The sequence below is a fragment of the Delphinus delphis genome, chromosome 21, assembly GCF_949987515.2.
Source record: "Delphinus delphis chromosome 21, mDelDel1.2, whole genome shotgun sequence".
Classification (NCBI taxonomy): domain Eukaryota; kingdom Metazoa; phylum Chordata; class Mammalia; order Artiodactyla; family Delphinidae; genus Delphinus; species Delphinus delphis.
The window spans coordinates 28862460-28882723 of record NC_082703.1 but is presented as its reverse complement, the minus strand read 5'-3'; the positions used below and the strand labels follow the sequence as shown (position 1 = coordinate 28882723).

General features: G+C 40.6%; 2 protein-coding genes across 3 annotated transcripts in view; one reads left to right on the top strand and one right to left on the bottom strand.

Annotated features, from left to right (window-relative positions):
• The window catches only part of ANGPT2 (angiopoietin 2), a 53910-nt gene extending 45246 nt beyond the window's left edge, over positions 1 to 8664 (top strand). For both annotated transcript variants that reach the window (XM_060001204.1, XM_060001203.1), the window contains exons 8-9: positions 4013 to 4143; positions 7371 to 8664. In XM_060001204.1, coding sequence (XP_059857187.1) covers positions 4013 to 4143; positions 7371 to 7531 — 292 coding nt within the window. In that variant the 3' untranslated portion in view covers positions 7532 to 8664. The remainder of the gene's footprint in view (positions 1 to 4012; positions 4144 to 7370) is intronic.
• Positions 1 to 20264, bottom strand: part of MCPH1 (microcephalin 1) — a 229417-nt gene that overhangs the window by 118908 nt on the left and 90245 nt on the right. The window contains 1 exon segment of the mRNA XM_060001202.2: positions 10451 to 10528. Within this exon segment, the coding sequence (XP_059857185.2) occupies positions 10451 to 10528 (78 nt within the window).

Here is a 20264-nt window from a genome sequence, read left to right as displayed (position 1 = left end):
CTATAAAATGCCCTGCCAATACCACAACAGATGTATACCCATGACTATACTGTTTTCTTCCAGAAGGTTTTAAAAGTTAAATCTATCTTTTTGAAGTTTAGACATATTCAACTGTTATGTTCCATCCCAAAGTCAGGATGAGTTGCCAAGTTCAAAGGAGGAAGGATTAGGTGGGCAGTAGGTAGCCAGACCCTCTGCCCTCTGCTATAGGAAGATCATCTGATTCACAGCACTGCCTCAGTATTTACCTACCTCCTCCCACCCACTGGACACAGCTAATCTTGAATGTTCCAAGAAAAGCACAGGCAATTTTGACTGGGACTTTACTCTTTGGCTCTAAAGCGCCCAGAGAGTAGAGACAGAGCAAAGGGATCTCTACAACCTGCTGTGCCAGGCAAGGGCAGTAGGCACGTGCACCTGTGCTTTACAGGGAGAGGGGCTCAGACGTGCGTGTCGACGGCGGCGCAGAGCAGGGCGATGGGGGGCCTGGTGGCCACACGGGAATTGGTCTGAGAAGGCACAACACAAGGGTTCAGGCACCAACACACCCTGAGGGAGTCTAGAGGGCTCGGACTGGTGGTGTTTGGGGGTTTTGGTGATCATGGAGCACACGTTATGAAACACCAACTCTGAAGTCAGAAATAAACAAGCGAAGTTCCATAGGAACGTCACAGGAGACAGGCGTCAACTGGCCTGCCGTCCCGTCTAAATCCCACTGATGCCCGACTCAGACCCTCTGCTCAACAGAAATTCCAAGATCTGAGTAGTTTGGGAACAACCCACAATTTCGAAATCCTTGAGCTGGCTTCCTTGGGGAGGCACGCGATGGACAGCACGAAAAAACGGGCCGAAAGCCAGCTTGCTGACAGCCACCTGAGAACTGCACAACGTCCAGTGTCCTGCTTTATAAACAGTGGACCAAAAATTCAGAAGCATGTTTTGAAAACATAATGTACGACAAGCTTCGACATGACTTTTAAGAAGTCAGTGAAACAGCCCATCAGCTCTCATTACAGAAAGAGCCGGCTGTCCAGGGTGGACAGGAACTCAGATGAATGAAGAAATAGGTGTTGGGGCCTCACTGCAGCCCAAAGTTGACTCCACAGATCAAAACTTCAATGAATTTTTAGACATGAGTGGTTGGTCATTGTTTGACCTCCAAGCTAAATATTTTTTCAACTGGCAACAGTTAGGAATCTACAACACAGGAATTAAAAAAAAAAAAAAGCACACACAAAAATTAAGGATTAGACTGTTTATATAAGAAGATTTTACAATATGGGTCATTACCCTTGTATGCTGACATTATAAAAATATTTTAAACAGCGATGGTTCTTAACAGATATTTCCTTTAGCAATGCAATCAATTTTTGGATATGCCATTTTAAAAAGCACACAGTTGTTTAAAGCTCAGTTTAATTTACTTGGCAGTATAAAACAGATACTACACTGAAAAAATTATTATCCTAATAAAACATGTCAATGTGATAAGAAAACTGGGATGTGACTAAAACAATAACTACAGATGTTTCAGAATGCCAATTGTATGTAGCAGCTAAGTTGTTTTTCACTAAAGGAATTTTTTCCCAAATGTAGGAAAACTGAAAAAATACACGTTACAAGAAGGGATAAATGCATCAATAGAGTATGATTATTTTTACTAAAACTAAAAACTACTTGTATATTAAACCTTAAGAATTGGTCACTTTTCACAAACATTCTTGCAATTCTATACAAACACTGAGATTTAATTATTAAATATTGGCATTACCTCTCCTTTCACTCTACTGTGATGTAAAAGCAATGGGTACCAATTTAAAGTAATTCCAAGAACGTGGCTATTCTTAACAATCAAATTTTACAAGAAGGCAACTTTAAAACAATGGGCCAGACTCCCCTGGTGGCACAGTGGTTAAGAATCCGCCTGACAGTGCAGGGGACACGGGTTCGATCCCTGGTCCAGGAAGATCCCACATGCTGCAGAGCGACTAAGCCCGTGCCCCGCAACTACTGAGACTGCACTCTAGAGCCCACGAGCCACAACTACTGAAACCCACGCTCCCTAGAACCTGTGTGCCACAACTACTGAGACTGCGCTCTAGAGCCCACGAGCCACAACTACTGAGCCCACGTGCCACAACTACTGAGCCTGCATGCTGCAACTACTGAAGCCTGCGTACCTAGAGCCCGTGCTCCACAACAAGAGAAGCCACCTCAATGAGAAGCCCACGCACTGCAACCAAGAGTAGCCCCCGCTCAGCGCAACTAGAGAAAGCCCACACGCAGCAATGAAGACCCAACGCAGCCACAAAATAAAAATAAAAAATAAAATAAAACAATGGGCCACATGGCAGAAGGATCTAAAAAGATACAACTTTTCTCACAGAGACTCATAAAACATAGTATTCTCCCTTCTTTTGCTTTGGGGAAATTTAATGCATTCCAGTAGAACTGAGATTGTTCAGAGGAGACAGGAGAGTTCAAAGGAGGAAAAGCACGGGGAGTAGTTCATCTCAACCCTACCTACGATTAATGAGAAGGGCCTGGACAGAAATTAAAGTGTTTCAAAATCCCAAGGGTGAGCAGAACTTACAGAAGGCCTTGCAGCAGGTATGCAGAGGCTGTGCTAGGGCCCAGGGTCATTTTTGAAGCATGAGGATAACCCTGAAATTCAGAAATTCGATCAAGGCCTGTGATGAGGCTTCCAGAGCTACAGTACTACAAACAAAAATCTGAGTTACCAACACAACGTTACTCAGGACCAGCGCTTTATGGAACTCACTGGATATGCCCCCGTGCCCCCCTTTTCACAAGTGCCTCCTCGATAACCAAGCGCCCCTGTGAAGGGGCGCAGCAGCGTGGAGCCCTAACGGAGGTGCAGTCCCAGCTGCTGCCAGTCCCAGCTCCACCACTTACAGCACGTGGCTGTGGACGAGCTCCCACCTCCAAACCGAACCTTAGCGATCTTACGTGTAAGAGGGGGGTGGCGCCTGCCTCTCGGGGCCGGTCTGGGCATTCCATGCACGGGCCCAGGACAGTGAGTGGCACAGGCGGGTTAGAGACACGCCCCTGGGGAACCTTTCCTCTCAGCTCCACCTTCTGCTCCAGCATGAATTCCAGGAAATCCTATTCCCTCCCAGATAGCTGTTAGCAAATGTGAGCAGGTGTTCCCGAGATGAGCGGCGGTGGCGGCACTTAAAGTACAGCAGGAGGGTCCCTGGGATGGGGAGCCACGCTCCAAGCGCCACACTGTGACATGGAGTTCGACACAGGCACCGCGTCCCCTGGACCCTGCTCCGAGCTCCAGAGCCTGTCTGCCTGGGGCTCTCCTGGAGTCGGGCTCACAGACCTGCCCCTGCCCTTCTTCCCTCCTCCTTGGCAGGCACAGTGCTGGGGCGAGCCAGGTTTCTGCAATCTTCTAAAAGCCTGGGCTATTATCTAGGGTCTAACTTAATAGTACGCTTATTCTTTCTCAATGTCTGGCAGGTTTATTATAATACTATTCAGAAACAAGGCAAAGCAGCCACAAGGATTTGTTTTTCCACACAGTTCTCTAGATTTCTACTTCACATTCAGTGGTCATCCCTTGTTGTCTGCTGTCCTCCCCACACCCACCAGTCATCCTGGATTCTCATTTCTACAAGAGATGGATGACGCCTGGAGACTTGGAAAGAGGATCCCATCACGATGTATTTTCCCCTCTTCTGTTTACCTGAAAGCAGCAGGAAAATAAATGACAGGGCCCCCAAGTCCCCGCTGATGCCTGTGCAAGTGATATGCGTTGAAGGCTTCATGAAAACATTCCTCTTTGCCTAAGGATTTGATGATAAGTTGGTTCCTGTTTATACCAGCGCAAAAACATTTTGTCCAGAGTATGCACTAGTGCACTGAGCAGCATAGCACGTGTTTCTGTAGAATGAAATTCTTCGTTGTAAAAAACTTTCCACTATGATAAATCAACCACCCAAGCCAATTATGTTTTGCCTTTTTTTTTTTCTTTGCATGCTCACAGGATTCACCTTAAAGGACTCACAGGGACAGCCGGCAAAATAAGCAGCATAAGCCAACCAGGAAACGATTTTAGCACAAAGGACGCAGACAACGACAAATGTATTTGCAAATGTTCACAAATGCTCACAGGAGGTGGGATGACGTTTCTCTCTTCCTATTTGTATTGGCAAGAAAGGATTTCATAGAGGGAAAGGTTGGCTCTTTGGACTTCAACCTGTGATTGGTGACAATGTCCCAATTTCATAAATAGACTTACTTGCTCAATACAGGGAAATTTGTTTTTCGCTTTTTCAGACTGTTGAGTTTTACACACGAATGTGATATTGAGCTAGAATTGTCAGCAGGCCAACTGTGTCTCCTCAGGACCTACCCCTGGCAAGGAGAGGGGCCGTGTGATACTCAGCAAGCTCTCTGGAGTTTGTGCTGAGTATCAGATGTTGGCACGATGGTCTAATTCCATTTTGATTTATTAAAAAGGTTAAAAATTAAAAATGGCTACCGAAACAAGGACATAGATTCATCAGTATAGAAATGTTTCCAATTAATAATTTATTGTTCCAACAAGGATTTTTCAGTTGTCTTTTTTTTAAAGTATTTCATTAATATATAGCAAATACTAATAATGCACAGAAAGCAATTAACCAAGCTCCTTTTCTGTGCATCAAATTCAAATGAATGACTGTCCACTTTAAGGCCTTTATCTTCAGGTTCTTCTTGCCTTCTACCTTTCATGTTAGACCTCTTAAAAACAACACACAAACAAAAAGAGGCCACACCCATAAGCAAATGTGGTATAACAGTCACTTAATGGCCAGATGAGTTCTCAGAAACATTTCAGAGCTTAGTACAGGAACCAACTGTTAGAAAACTTACTCTTCTGATTCCTAAAATTTTAAACGTGGAATAACTAAAACCAGTTAATTGTGATTGAGACCAGGAAAAAGTCGGGCAAATGCTGTGGAGTTAGTTCTTAAAAACACTGAAAGGTTGAAATCAGCAACAAAAATTCTGCCAACAGTGCAGACGAAATGCAGAGGCAAACAGGAAATTGGCAGGGTTTAATTTGTAGAGACCATGAATTGTATCACCAAAAATTCATTCATTACTCACCCAGGAAAACCAGAGGAAAAACCAGAGGAAAGAGCTGCAGTCAATATATTTTATAAATACGAGGTACTGCATAAACAAGTAAAGGGTCTAAACTTGTCACGTGTTTGTACTGCAGTTAAGAATCATTTACGGACAAAAGGAAGGATTTATTTACAAAAATAATTTGAAACCCAGTAATTTTCAAGTCTTTAAAATGATACTGAGAGAATTAGGCTCCATTAAGAAAATCAGTCCTATGGTTCCTTAGAGAATATATTTCATGTATAAATAGACGTTGGTAACTTAGGTCTTCCCTATTAGCCATACTTACTTCAGTAATTTTTTCACCAGAGAAAGCTATTATGCTGATTGTGTAAAAGCTGCCTGTCTCTCCCATCCCACCACAGTAATCCTTTTTGAAGCCAACCAGGGGAGGGCGGGGAGGGGAGGGAGCACGCCGAATCCTGCTTCCTGTCTGTCATTCCCACACTGAGCCCAGATGTCCACGCAGAGGGTGGCGGTTTTCAGACCACCCGAATGTCAAGAGCTACTCAAGAGAGTATCAGTGCATTAATAACCAAGGAAACAACATATTTACTTACTCAGATCAAGATTTAGGGCTGAGAGTGGAAGTGGAAAGGAGATCGGGGAGAAGAAACGCAGCCCAAGAGAGACAGCAGAGCGGTCCCAACTGTAGAGGTCAGATTCCCAGCCGTGGTCTGGACCACAGATAAACCAGCATAATGACCAGCTAGATTTTTGCATAGACAGTAAATTCTATAGTTGAGTCAGACAACAGGCTCTGGAATGGACATATCTATAAATCTGCAATATTCTTGAATATTTTGAAGGTTTATGAGTCACACACACAAATGTCTTATCAAATCAACATTAATCTGCATCAACCTAAGTCATGGAGCTGTTACTATCAGGAAACAATTTAGGCACTTGGATGTAATAACTGGTGATCAGAGTTCAGTGTATAAATAATATAATAATTGCATCAGAATACTTTTTAAAGAAATAAAACATGCCCTACCAATACCTGTAACGTTCACATTACTGATTTCTTTTACTAGGTATGGAGAGATCGATAATAGTTATTTTTTTCTGTATTTTAAAATTTTATATAAATGGCATCATACTGTATGTGTCCTTCCAACACAATCTTGCAAAGATTTATCTGGATTAATGCTTGTAGACTGAGGGCATTCCTTCCCCTCCCAAACCCAGGGCCTCTAGGTAAGGGTATTAAAAGCCCAAGCCTGGTCCTTCAGGTGTAGGTGTGGATGCCCACTGCTCCACCGCTGTGCCATGCAGCGGCCTCCCAGGTCCCCCACTTTACCTTAGTGCACACACCACTATAGCTCTACATTTCCTTTCTGTCTCTGGGACTTAAACGTTTCCTTTTTATCTAGCTCCACTGAGTACTTAAAATTTGGGGTTACGTTTGAAACAAAAAGACTTTTTTTTTTTAATAAATTTATTGATTGATTGATTTTTGGTTGTGTTGGGTCTTCGTTGCTGCGCGCAGGCTTTCTCTAGTTGTGGTGCGCAGGCTTCTCACTGTGGTGGCTTCTCTTGTTGCGGAGCACGGGCTCTAGGCACGTGGGCTCCAGCAGTTATGGCTCGTGGGCTCTAGAGCACAGGTTCAGTAGTTGTGGCGCATGGGCTCAGTAGTTGTGGCTCGCGGGCCCTAGAGAGCAGGCTCAGTATTTGTGGCACACGGGCTTAGCTGCTCTGCGGCATCTGGGATCTTCCTGGACCAGGGCCCGAACCCGTGTCCCCTGCATTGGCAGTGGGGGTTCTTAACCACTGCTCCACCAGGGAAGTCCCAAAAAGATATTCTTTGTTAGGCGGAGGGGAGCCTGAAGCAGCCTGGTCCACCGTGTTGCTGGCACCGGATGGAAGGTGACCCTGGGCCGATGAGAGCCACCCATCGATTCTTAGGGCTCTGACTTTTCCACACTTTCCACTGTCCTGTGGGTCTCCTAGTCATGTCTGTGGGTGACTGGCCCTTCCCCACAGCACAGGGGAAGAGAAGTAAGAAAGCACGTAAAAACATGTGCCCCAGGGGCTACGGTTCCACCAGTGTAGAGGTGGAAAACCACACTGCCACCTGCCAGGGTGGCACCCTCCACTCTCAAGAAGGCCCGGACACACCTGCTTAAAATGAGCAGAATGTGACTCTCGGATTAGCCAGTATTTGTAACTCCGCGGTGAGATAGGGCCACCTGGCTCCTAATTCCTTCTGTGTTTCACTTTCACAGGCTGGTGGTTTGATGCCTGTGGTCCTTCCAACCTGAATGGAATGTACTACCCACAGAGGCAGAACACAAATAAGTTCAATGGTATTAAGTGGTACTACTGGAAAGGGTCCGGCTACTCGCTCAAGGCCACGACCATGATGATCCGCCCAGCAGATTTCTAAATGCCTGCGCACACCTGAGGAACAGTGCCTTCCAGTTTTCAAAGACTTCATCCCAAAGCTCTGAAAGACACAGCTGCATGCTGCCGCCCTATCCAGCTCGGACAGACTGCCCACGCTCCAGACTGAGGGGACCCGCGAGCTCCCAGCTAGAGCCCCATCAACGTCACCCCTTAAACCCGCATCACTCAACGAACCGAAGCACAACCCCCAACGAGCCACAGCCTGGCATGGTGACCTGGTAGAACGCCTACGGGAAGATAAATTTAAGCCTGCGAATGAGACTGACAATTTACAGGCTCTGTTGTCACAACCAAGAATGTTATGTGCGAGTCGATCAGTAAATAACTGGAAAACAGAACACTTATGCCATATAGTAGAGATAACCTTGGAACTGCATTCTTCTGAGCACTGTTTATAGACTGTGTAAATATCCATATGTCCTGAATTCAGCACCACTATCATAATTAAAAGGAAGGAACAATTCTCGAAGCCATAAAAATACACTATATATTCAGGGATTTTTACGAGAAGTGGTTATTAGCGGTTTAATATTTGGAGAAGGAAAAACATAGTTAATGCATTTTGACTCCTCCTCTTAGGGGCTTTAAATTTTCATTTTGAGAACAGCATATTTGCATAGGCATTGATAGGTTAGTTTTAAGTTAATGCTCAAATATATATATTTCAAGTTTCTGTGGTGAAGACTTTCAGGATCTCTGAAATTATTACTAGAAACGTGTTCTTTTAGTATATATGAAGATTGTACCATTTTTTTTCAGCCTCGCTGTTAAATATGAAGGGATTTTTAGTAATTAAATATAACTTATTAGGTGAGATGACCGCATTTAACTTTTATGATATTTACAACATTGTAATATGATTCTGAAACAAATGATTGTGCCTTGTGACAAGGAAAATCTTGATTTTTAATGATGAAGAAAATTATACATTTAATTTCATGACAAAGAGGCTTTCCTACCTTTTACTCACTATTCTAATACAAAAGTCTTTTTTCTCTTCTACTAAGATGTATTTTAGGGAAGTAGGCTACAATGTAGTTTGTGGTTGAGAAAACCCTTCCATTTAAAACACTTACAAAGCTATACTTCTCAAGCTGGATTCACCCTGGAAGTTATTTACAGGAAAAAATAATTTGCGTTAGTAACATTAACTTAAATCTTACTAGAATTAAACCACCAGCAAATTAAAAAAAAAAAAGGTGTTCTGGGGCGCAAAACCAAAATCTGATATTTATAGCATATTCAAATGTTTACAGAAAATTTTGAGAGCATAGATTTAACCTCAGGACTGCAAAACCTTAAACTCCTAGAGTTTTAACTCCGTTTGAAGTTTTCATTGTACAATTAATACTAATGAACATTTGAGTAATGCTTCATAATTTAGAAGCAATTTCTCATATATTCGCTTTTGAGTCAGCTACTAGGAAGCTTAGAGCCAAATTTGCAGCCAGCATTTACCTGTGTCTGTCTTCACCTTATACTGTCCTACCACTATTTTTTTTCTTTATTCCATTTTTCTTATCTAATTTATTTTATCCCCACACCCCCCTCCTCTTCCCAGCTTAGTTTTACGACGCTCAGGTGTTGCTGAGCAACTTACGGACTCTGGACAAGTCAGGCCCTCTGCTTTTCCACCATGCTGCACTTTCCCAACAAATATATTAATGAGAACATAACCTCCCATCCCAGAACAGCTCCTCTTATTACATGTAAGAAGGCGTCATAAGGTTAGCAGAGGTTGAATTTATACACAGCTTTGTATCAAGCTAAAAAACATCTGATAATAAGAAAATATCACCGCCTCAAAAGAAACAATAAATTTCCATGACATCTCAATGACCACATGACAGACACCGAGGTGGGAAAATGATAATACGGGAAAAATTGGCAACAACACAATTTATATTCACTTGCCCATGTAGGCAGATAAGGTGAGTTTCAAAGACAAACCTCACTATGTTACTCAGAGTTACGTATACTCTCTCGTGACAGCGAGTGGGGGAGAATTTGAGTTTTTACTTTACACTTCAACTCCTTACCCGGTATTTCAAACAAAGAGTCTTGCTGAGAGGAATTTTTTCTCTCCTTAAGAAAACATTTATAAAGTCCAGAGCAAATCAAAACAGCAATCTCAAAAATGAAAACAAAAACAACCCAACAACTAGATAACCACAGCGACTGGAGGACAGAGTTCACTTCTCACTATGTGATAGCCATATGGCATACTCAAACGATTAAAAAACATGGAGACCACTCACAGATTACACATCATCACTTACCTTTCAGGTATTAATCTTTTGAAAGGATAAAACGTGACAAACCAGTTAACATTTGAAAACAAAAGCCAACTTCTGCACAATCCTGCTTCCAACTAAATCTGAAATTACCTACTTATTAATCTTTAAAAAAATTAGAACCTGGAACTTTCCCATTAAGCATCTGAAATACCTGAAAATCAGTAAAGCTGAAGCTGAGTTTCAGGAAAAACATCAAAACAGAAACACCACATCACAATGCTAACAGGCCACAATTTTTATACCTATCACTTCTATCTCTTTTAACAGTAACAGCATTATTTTTTAAGGCAGTAAGCAATATATAATAGTATCTTCTCAAGAATCTAGTCTTCTTTCATTTTTGTTTTTCTCAATCCTGAGGACTTGTATAATTAAATTTTTTGAGATTACATTTCTCACAACTTTTTGAGGAATGTTCTCACATTCTCACATTTATTCTCACAAATAGACAAAATGTGTTAAGTTCCGCAAATATGTCTTTTTAGTTATAGGCATAATTGCTCTTGATTTAATAAAAAAAACTTGAGTGTATATCTATGCTAATAATGACTTCCGGAAAATACCAAATTGTGTTTACCACCATAAAATAATATGTGACTTACAGGAGCTGCAGGGAAGTAGTCTGACTCTTCAAACGGTTCCTCGGAAATCCAATGACCCATTTCCAAAGACCACAGTACCTATAAGTGAGAGAAGAAGCAGAACATTTTTTATAGACTTATTAGGCTTTTAGTGGACAATAAACCAGTTTGAAGATACAACAAAACCAAAATAAACAAACAAAAAAACCCTAGCAGTAACTACATACTACATTGATCCGAAGCACATGTATCTTGAACACCAAAGTGCCATCAGAATCTTCAGGTTACAAAAATGTTACAAATATTAATAAACGCTTGTTTAAGAAAATGTCTCCTGATGGCTAGAAGTCTGGGTTATTATCCTAGTGAGGATAACCACCCCGTTTCTAAACATATGAAATATTACGTCTTCCTAAATTCCAGTTTCCAATTTAAGGAGTCATTATAGACAATCCTTAGTAAATAATAAAGAATTTTATTAATTTAAAAAAACCCATGTATTAGGAGAAGATAGATCATAAGCCTAAATTCAAAAAGCAAACCTTTTGGTGTGTAACTTTATTTCTATCATTAGCTAATGTTTTTAGGAGAAGTTCTCCACATCCATGTTTGGAAATCCTTCTCACACTTTGGAAGAGTAAAACGTCTCATAAACAAGCTGTCATCATCATCATTAGAACCCACACATTTTTTTTTTTTTTTTTTTTTTTGCGGTAACGCGGGCCTCTCACTGTTGTGGTCTTTCCCATTGCGGAGCACAGGCTCCGGACGCACAGGCTCAGCGGCCATGGCTCACGAGCCCAGCCGCTCCGCGGCATGTGGGATCTTCCCGGACCGGGGCACGAACCCGCGTCCCCTGCATCGCCAGGCGGACTCTCAACCACTGCGCCACCAGGGAAGCCCCAGAACCCACACATTTTTAAGTAATCAAAACAATGTTTTCATTTTTAATTCAACATTTGAGATTCTGCACTCATCTCTACTCTATGACCAAACTCCTTGAAAAGCTGTATGTCTCTATGTACCAGTAGAATTGTACAACTAAAATAATCAAGCTGAATTACATAACTCACACTGATCTTTTTATCTGCAATTTCCTTCTTTCCTACATTCAGTAAATCCATTTTTTTTTTTTTTTTTTTGCCCCTAGAGTTGCTATGTAAAACTCAAGCGTTTTTTTGCTGAATTAGCAGGAATGAGGTCTAAGTCTTCCTTTTTGGTAGTTCCTAAAGTTCAGAACCATTTATGGGCTATCAGTCTGAAATATCTCCTTTTTTATATATTAAATCTAATACTTACCCAAAATGAGACAGCAATGTTTTGTTTCTAAGAAAAAGTGAGCATGACAATGGAATAAAGACAAGAACGGAATACAGAATCTGAATGATCATTCTCAGCACTGGCCCAGATCTTACTTTCAACAGATGCATTTACTCATTCAACAACTATTTCTTTCTGCTCACTATCCATTCATCTGTGAACAACTTATTGAGAGCCTACCATGAATAAGAGTCCAAACTGGGTCCTGGAAACCCAAACCCAAACCTAGAAGGGTTTACCCTCTTGCAGGAGGCATGGCAGCAACCAAATGCTGGTTCCTCCAAAGCAGGGCTGTGCAAACCTGTGGTAGGAAGCAAACTAACTCGGGCTAGGAAAACCAAGAAAGGGTCCACAGAGGGGCCGACATTTAAACTGAGTAAAAGTCCATCAGGCAAAGAGAGAGACAGTGGGAAGGGGAGAGGGTATTCCGGCAGAGGGAGAACACCACGGGCCAAGCCAGGATTAAAGTAGCTTCTTTTTTTTTGGCTGCAGTAGAGGGAGCTTTGGAAGAAGTGGTAAGAAAATAGGGTTGGCTGGCTGCATATGGTAGGGAAGGTATGATAATATACCCTGTCCTACCCCTGTGTGCTGAGGACATCAGTGCAAGCACAACTGTTGGGCAGGAGAATCCGAAGACAAGCCAGAAAAGACAGGACAAACAGCTCCATGGGCACTGGGCCCAAGATGATATAGAGAGACGGAAAGCAATGAGTTGGGTTCTCAGGGACCCTGTTCAATCTTCAATAGATTTGCGTGTAGACAAGCATTTTGTCATTGAAGTCCCTTTTTGTTTCCCCGATTTTTACTGCCTAACAAACATTACAAAAAAACAAAACAAAACAAAAAAACCTTACCTTAATAAGTCCAATGAAAGAAGGTATTAGAAAATTGCTAACTCTGCACTGAAATCATGTTTGTACACACAGCAAACATGGTTGATGGGTGGTTAAAATAACCCATTGAAATAACAGTGTTTACCTTACTCTTATCAGTCGATGTATGTTATCATTTACAGAAGACACACTAGTTCCCTACAAACTCATGTGATTAGCCCAGGAAGTAAATTGTGGAAAGTTTCAAAATCAGGTTCACTTCAAGACATGAGGCATGTGGAAGACTAGTATAGTGAGAAACACAACGTAGTAGTGAGAGAATCCAGGGAACCAGTCTTAAAAATGGCTGTGGCATTTGAGTTCAAATGTAAGCCACATTAAAATATCAACTGAATTTAAACAATCTCTTGGAGAAAATGTATGTTCTCTGAATTTGTCCACTTCTAAATGTTATAAAAATAAAACCGTAAGGCATCTACAGTAGCATTTTGGAAAGTAAATTAATAAATTTAATTTATGTAGGCATCCCAGGAATGAGTATTGTACAGAGATAGCAAAAAACACTAATTTGATTGTAATGAAATCATCAAATCAGAAATAGAGTGTAAATTTTTTTGCTTTAGTTCTTTCATTAGCTAGACTTATCTTTACCTTACTAGAGTGTTCAAAATAGGGAAAATCTACTCTGCAAGATGGCAGTTAAGGCTGCAAGTGTAGTTAAAAATAAAAGGTTAACCTGAGATATTTATCATAATATACGTGATAGAATGAAAATAACTGAGAAGTTATATAAAGCAAGGAATGGGGTTGCATGAATACAGAGGATCAAATCCCATGTGGATAGCCCTTAAAATGAAGGCTGAGTTATTTCAGCATCCACTGCAAATGAATATGATATTTTTGGCATTGTAAAATTATCACGCATAAAACTTGGACCTTGTTGATGAATTTAAATAGGACCCATTTTCTCGCCTTATTATTAGATTAATAGTTAATGATGAGACAGCTCTCCATAATGTAAGACTGACTTTGCAACTACTTTCATACCAGGCAAAATGCAAATGGTTTTCTCTCATTTTATATCCACCTAATCATTCTCCTTGAACAGGGTGAGGAGTGTAACTAGAGTGAACCCAAGCCAGACAAGGGCTCTGAGATTAAATGCAAGTCAAGAATAACATCAAACACAAAGGAGAAAATGAAGCCAACTATGTACACATTAGCAAAGTGAGCATAACTTATTTTCACCATCTCACAAGACTCAACTAAAATGATGGAGCTAAGAGGAATGGGAAAAGAGCCCACTGCAGATAAAAGCTGATGATGTTTTGAAAGTTGCAAAGCAAATGGATAAATGGTAACTGACTTAGAAGAGCAAAGAAACCTCGAGCTTAAACGTCTAGAGAGGGAGTCAGTAGGAAGCATCCAATTCCCTCCGCAGATTCCCAGAAAGGCTGGGAAATTGGGGGTACTAGAAAGCTCTGAAAATGCGGTGTAGAACAGGGTGAAATGGAGAAATCTCCTACCTCCACCCTCCTGCCCACCCTCCTCTGAAATAAGACAAAAGTAAAGTCAGACGGGCTTTTCTGGGAGCAGTGGTAAGAAGTAGCAGGGAAAACTTCTCCAGCACAGCCCTCACCCCGAGACACGAGCACAGAACTCCATGGCAGGACAAGGGCCTTTCTTTTGTGGAGAAACAAATCACCCCAGGGAAAAAAGACCTACAGATACTGACACGTGGACCTCCCTCTATCAAATACCTCCATCACATCAGATGATCTATACACTCAGATAAACAGAATTTCCATCAGCTTTTCAGTCCTCAATATTAAACATGACTTTCTACCCATTTGATAAAAGCCTCTAGCATGCAAACAGAGACCAGACCAAACAAAAAGGGGATTACTGGGATCACAGTGATGGGAAGTCCCAGGATAACAGCGGCTCCGGAGACCTAGGGAGAACCAGTCTCACAGGGAGCAGAGCAACAAAGGGGTTCATGGGTGGTGTCTCCAAGAGAAATAAACGGGATTGGAAGATTATCTAATGTGTAGACAGTTTTGGAGAAAAACTACAATGCTTTTTAGAAATTCTTGTGGTGAGTTAGTGATAGGTGCATAGAAAACTAAGCAATGAAAATGACTGTCAATGATAAGCTCAAGAAAAACAAACAAAAATGACCAGAAATGGAATAGAATCATAGTACACTATATGGCTCAGCTCAAACAGCATTCACATAGTCATCCATGTGTGCATGTAAATGTGAACAAGTATGTCTTTATATGCATATATAACATGTTAAACAAAAAGCAAAACCATACTGGGTAGATGGGGAGGGGACGTGTATGTCACAGTGAAAGCTATACAGTCATATTTTAATCTTCCATAGAAGGAAGCCTATAGATAACGTCTAAAAGTGATAAAAAAAAAAAGCAGAAAAAGCATTTTATTTAGAAATATGAAAATAAAATATCAGAAGGATATTGTAGGAGTGAGAATCTGGGCTGGGAAACAGCAGGGCAGGGAGTGCCATTTCTATTAGAGGCCTCATAAATTACACTTAATCCTGAAAACATTTTGTTTTGGGTAATTGTGCCCTTACGAAAGAGTTGCCACAACAGTACAGAGAGTTCTCATTTACTGGTCACCTAGATTCCTCTATCGTGTGAGTCTCCAACCTTCTATTTCAAAAGTGCTTTGCACCTAGAACCAGTTGTTGATATCTACAAAAACATCTTGCTGGGCTTGTAACTGGAACTGAGTCAATTCTAGAGTTCAAAATGGGGAGAACTGACAGCTTTAAAAAATACCGAGTTTCCCAATTCATGAACATAGTATCTCTCTCCTTTTATTTAGGTCTTTTAAAATTTCTTTCTCAAGAATTTTGGAGTTTTCAGCATACAAATCCTGCAAATATTCTGTCAGACCTAAAGTTAAATATTTCAGCTTCTGGAGCTGCTAATATAAATGGCATTTAAAAAAATTAGAATTCCACGTGTTCATTGATAGTACACAGAAATACAACCAAACTTTGTATATTTACCTTGTATCCTGTAACCTTGCTTAACAACTTACTAGCTGTAGTAGCCTTTCTGTAGACTTGTTGATATTTTCTAGGTAGACAATCATGTCTTATGTAAATAGACAGTTTTGTTTCTTCCCTTCCCAATCTGTGTGTATATTTTTTTCTTACCTTATTGCACTGGCTAGAACTTCCAATACAACACAGAAGAGGAGCAGTGAGAGCATTAAAGTTGCTTGGACAACTTTGTGAGGCAGATTAATTTGGTTTATTATAATAGCATAAACCCAAATTGCTCTTGTTTATAAATTAATGTGTCTGTGTAAAGCACAAGGCTTTTTTGTTTGTTTGTTTAAGTAAAAAATGGTCTATTGTTATTTAGTACTGGTGCTGGCTAACTGTCACAAGCTTTTATTAGGTTCTTCAACTCTCTATAGAATAATTAGAACATTCTGAAGGATCAAAAGAACTAAATGCCACTTTCTGGATCAGAACCAATCAAATTAATTTTTTTCTTTAACATTCACTTTTACTTCTTAATATTTTGAGAAATTTTCCCAAGAAATGTTCTTCAGCTGTCTTAAAAATTAATTTATTCACAGAGCATTTAATAAGCAAAAACACTAAACAAGGTACCCTTAATTTCTGGTTTCTCAAAAAAAAAATTAAAGAGAGGGAAAACAACAGTTATTTCCATGTACAAGTGATATGAGAAGATCAGGATAAGCAGAAAGCAACCTGTAAGAGGGATTTTAGGTTGCACTTAAAAAACTGAATGATGATGATTCACTGCTGGTGTTGATAATTACAAATTCAATAGGAAGCTGATTGAACTTACTTGAGAGTATTACTAATCGTGTTGAAACCATTTATTAACATTCACAATGTCTTACTGTAATTGTAATATTGTTTATTCCAAGTTTCTAAATAGCCAGGCTAACCAACCATTATTTTTGGACTTGTCTCCAGACCATACCACCTACCATATATAATTGTTAAATTCAACTGCAGTTTTGGTACTAAGAATACTAGTGAGAACGTAGCAGCTAAAGAAAACAATGGTGGGGGGCTCCTTTGTGGGAAAAGTCAACAATATTCTTTGCATACAGAAGACTTCATATTGTATAAAATGCCAACTGAGCGATTAAAATTCAAATCTGATGGTTAGAAACTTGTGACACAGATTTAACCAATGGGAATCCTGTTAATTTCAAACAGATTGAAAGTACACATTATTTTCTCCTTTACTCATTGAAAAGAGATTGGGCTTGCCTTCATCACCCTCTGCCCTTCCACCCTTCCCCACAACAACTGGGGTAAAAAACTTGGTTGTGAGAGTCTGTGGAGGTATAGAAACATATATTCAGCATTTGCAAATTCCTTCTTTCCTATCCAAGAGTAGTAAAAATGGTCCTCACTAATTTCTTTGCTACTTTTAGCTAACAACAGAATTATAAAAATTAAATTATATTTTTCCTGTCAGACCTCATAGACTCTTTGCCTCAGTTATGAGAGTAATTGATTCTCTCAAACAACAAAACTTTAAGAGAATTTGCTAATAGGTCCATTGTTTCGACTTTTTCTAGAGGGAGAATAGCAATCTTTGTGTTTCTTCCACAAACAGACAGTATAATGTACTGGTTAAGAACACAGAACTCAGGCCACTGGGTTAAAGCAATGTCCATCTCTTCACAGTTTTGTGACAAGAAGTCAGTTAACCTTTTTGTCACATGAAAACATTATACATCATCACAGATTACAAAAATATCTGTGTAGTTAATGAAATTGCTGTGGCAATAAAGTTGATTCTAGGTTAAGCTTCAGGAGAAAATATTGGGGCTATCAAAAGTATAACTTTTAATAACCATACAATAGGGTGCTTAAGTCCTGAACACTGTGGAGCCAGAAAGCAGAGGAGGTCTAGTCTCCCAGAAGGACCAACGTGAACTGGCAAAGTTTCAAGGTAACGATGTTTGTTCCAAAATAAGTATTTCCAACACTTCTCAGAACACCAAGAAATGCGTTCTATAATGCCATCAAGTCATTTTAAAAATACAAAGTCAGTAGTCTCCCTCAATGAGGCAATTTTCCACGTGATTTTTAAAATTCAGGAGAAATTCACATAATACACAAGTAACCCTTTTAAAGTGTATGGCTCAGTGGCATTTAGTTTATTCACCATGTTGTGCAACCACTACCTCCTTCTAGTTTTGAAACTATTGCGTCAGCCCAGGAATACACCCCGTACCCATTAAGTGATTACTCCTCAACCTGCTCTCCGGTCCACCCCGGTAACTACTATCGGCCTCTGTCCAAGGATCTTCCTCTTCCAGATCCATCATAGGAAAGAGACCCCACAGTATGTGATCTTTTGGCTTCTTTCACTTGGCATCGTGCTTTCAAGGTTCACATGCATTATGATTTGAATGAAGACTAGTGACGGGTGTCAAAAAGTCTTGCCTACTAATATTAGTAAATCCATATCAACTTAGTGCTCACTGGACACTCACTGCCTTCCTCGTCACACAGCTGGGGAGTGGCAAGGCTGGCACCAAAATTCACTCTCTTAGCCATTAATCTTTTAAAAACACACAAGGTGGGCTTCCCTGGTGGCGCAGTGGTTGGGAGTCCGCCTGCCAATGCAGTGGACGCAGGTTCGTGCCCCGGTCCGGGAGGATCCTACATGCCGCGGAGCGGCTGGGCCCGTGAGCCATGGCCGCTGAGCCTGCACGTCTGGAGCCTGTGCTCCGCAACGGGAGAGGCCACAACAGTGAGAGGCCCGTGTACCGCAAAACAAAACAAAACAAAACAAAAAAACACACAAGGTGGTGTGCAGTCACAGAATGAGTATATCGAAGTTTAAGGCAGCAAAAATCAAAATATCCCCTAGGCTATCTCTGGAAGTAGATGCCAGAAAGGCTGTGGGCTACGAATGGAGGAAAGCTGAATTCAAACCCCAAATCCACCATGTTCAAGCGCTGTGATCATGAGCAATTTATCAGAACTGTTCAAGTCTCGGTTTCCACAAAGGACTGTTATACTGACAAGCTGAGCGTAGGTAAGTCTCCTGACAAGACGGCCCCACCTCTTTAACTTTTCTACGTGACTAGCATCTTCTGGAAGCAGCACCATCTCCACCCGCAGACATGCTCACTGGGCGCCGGCCCCTCCCTACGTGGTCCTGGGACCAGCAGCACCTGGGAGCTGGGAGCAGATGAAGAACCCGAGACCCAGACCCACTGAATCAGAATCTGCGTTTCAGTAAGAACCCCAAGTGATTCACGTGTTATTAAGGTTTAAAAAGCACTGCTCCAGCTGTCTCCGAAAAGGGGGTGAGGGGAGCACAGAAGGAAACCCAGAACTTAACACAGTGTATTTAACCAAGACGGACAAAATAAGCAATAAAGTACTAAGAATAAGTAGTTACGAATTCTTCTCTCTTTTTAAGAGATATTAACTTAGAGACAAAACACCAGATGGTAAGAGGAAAAAGAAGCTACATGTTGATGTGTACCTTCTTACAAACAAGTCTGGCTATAACACACGCAGGCATTCAAGTTAGACTTGTTCCGCTTATGCTTTACTCCATCTTTTCAGGCTGCAGAAATGAAAACGGATGACTCTTGGATTTCAGAGCTTCACTGCTCATGGTTAGCTACTTTTTACATCCTGCTAAGTAGAGAGCAGGGTGACCCAGCATTCCACCAGTGTAGCTAAATGTGAAGTCCAAACATCTTCATAAATAACACGAGCTCCACTTTTCCTATCAAAATGAAAACAGAGAAATAAATATAACACATTCCAATGTAACTAAAATAAATAGCAGAAACATCACTTCGCTGTGAAAACAAAGTAGAAATTATTATGACCATCCCTGACAATAAACCAAATATTATGGCTACTAACAGCAATCTCTGTTGTTTGTTCTTTATGTGAATTTGAGTTATAAAGATTTTTTTCTTAAATGAGCATCAGGTCATCTTATCTTCATGAATTTTAATGAGAAACACATGAACTACATGGACACTTCTATAATTTATAATGATGTATAGTATTTTTAAATGACATTTTTAGCTCATCAGAGGCAAGAATAAATTCCAAGATATTTAGAAGAAATAACACTATGTTTAGTCATCTACTCACACATTGATTCAACTAGAAAGTGCTATGTTCCACGTCCCATCCTGAGTCCTGGGCCACATAAGTAAAGACAGGCACAGCCTCTGCCCTCAAAGAGCTTCTAATCACTAAATAAATAACCAGTGTCTGCTAAAAAGGGGCTGCTTTAATGTTTCAAACCATCTCTGTTTCACCCTCGTCCCTTGTGCTAAGGAGGGTATGGCTGTCTCTACGCAAGGTTTTCTTTTTGTTTTGTTTTTGGGGTTTTTTTGTTTTTTGTTCTACATGAGTTTTACTACCAAAAAATACTGTCCACAGTTTAACAGTTGAAATAAGTGTTCTACTTCGATAGACATCCACAAATATTAGAAATGCCTAAAAGGAAAAAAGTCCTGTGCATAATATTAATGCTTGTATACTGGTCTTTCTTGTTTTGCTATCATCCAACAAAACCAAAATAAAAGAGTTATAGGGAACAAAGTTCAGTGGAGACGTGCTTCTCTATTCACTGAAGGACCCTCTCCAATGGTGTGCGATATGG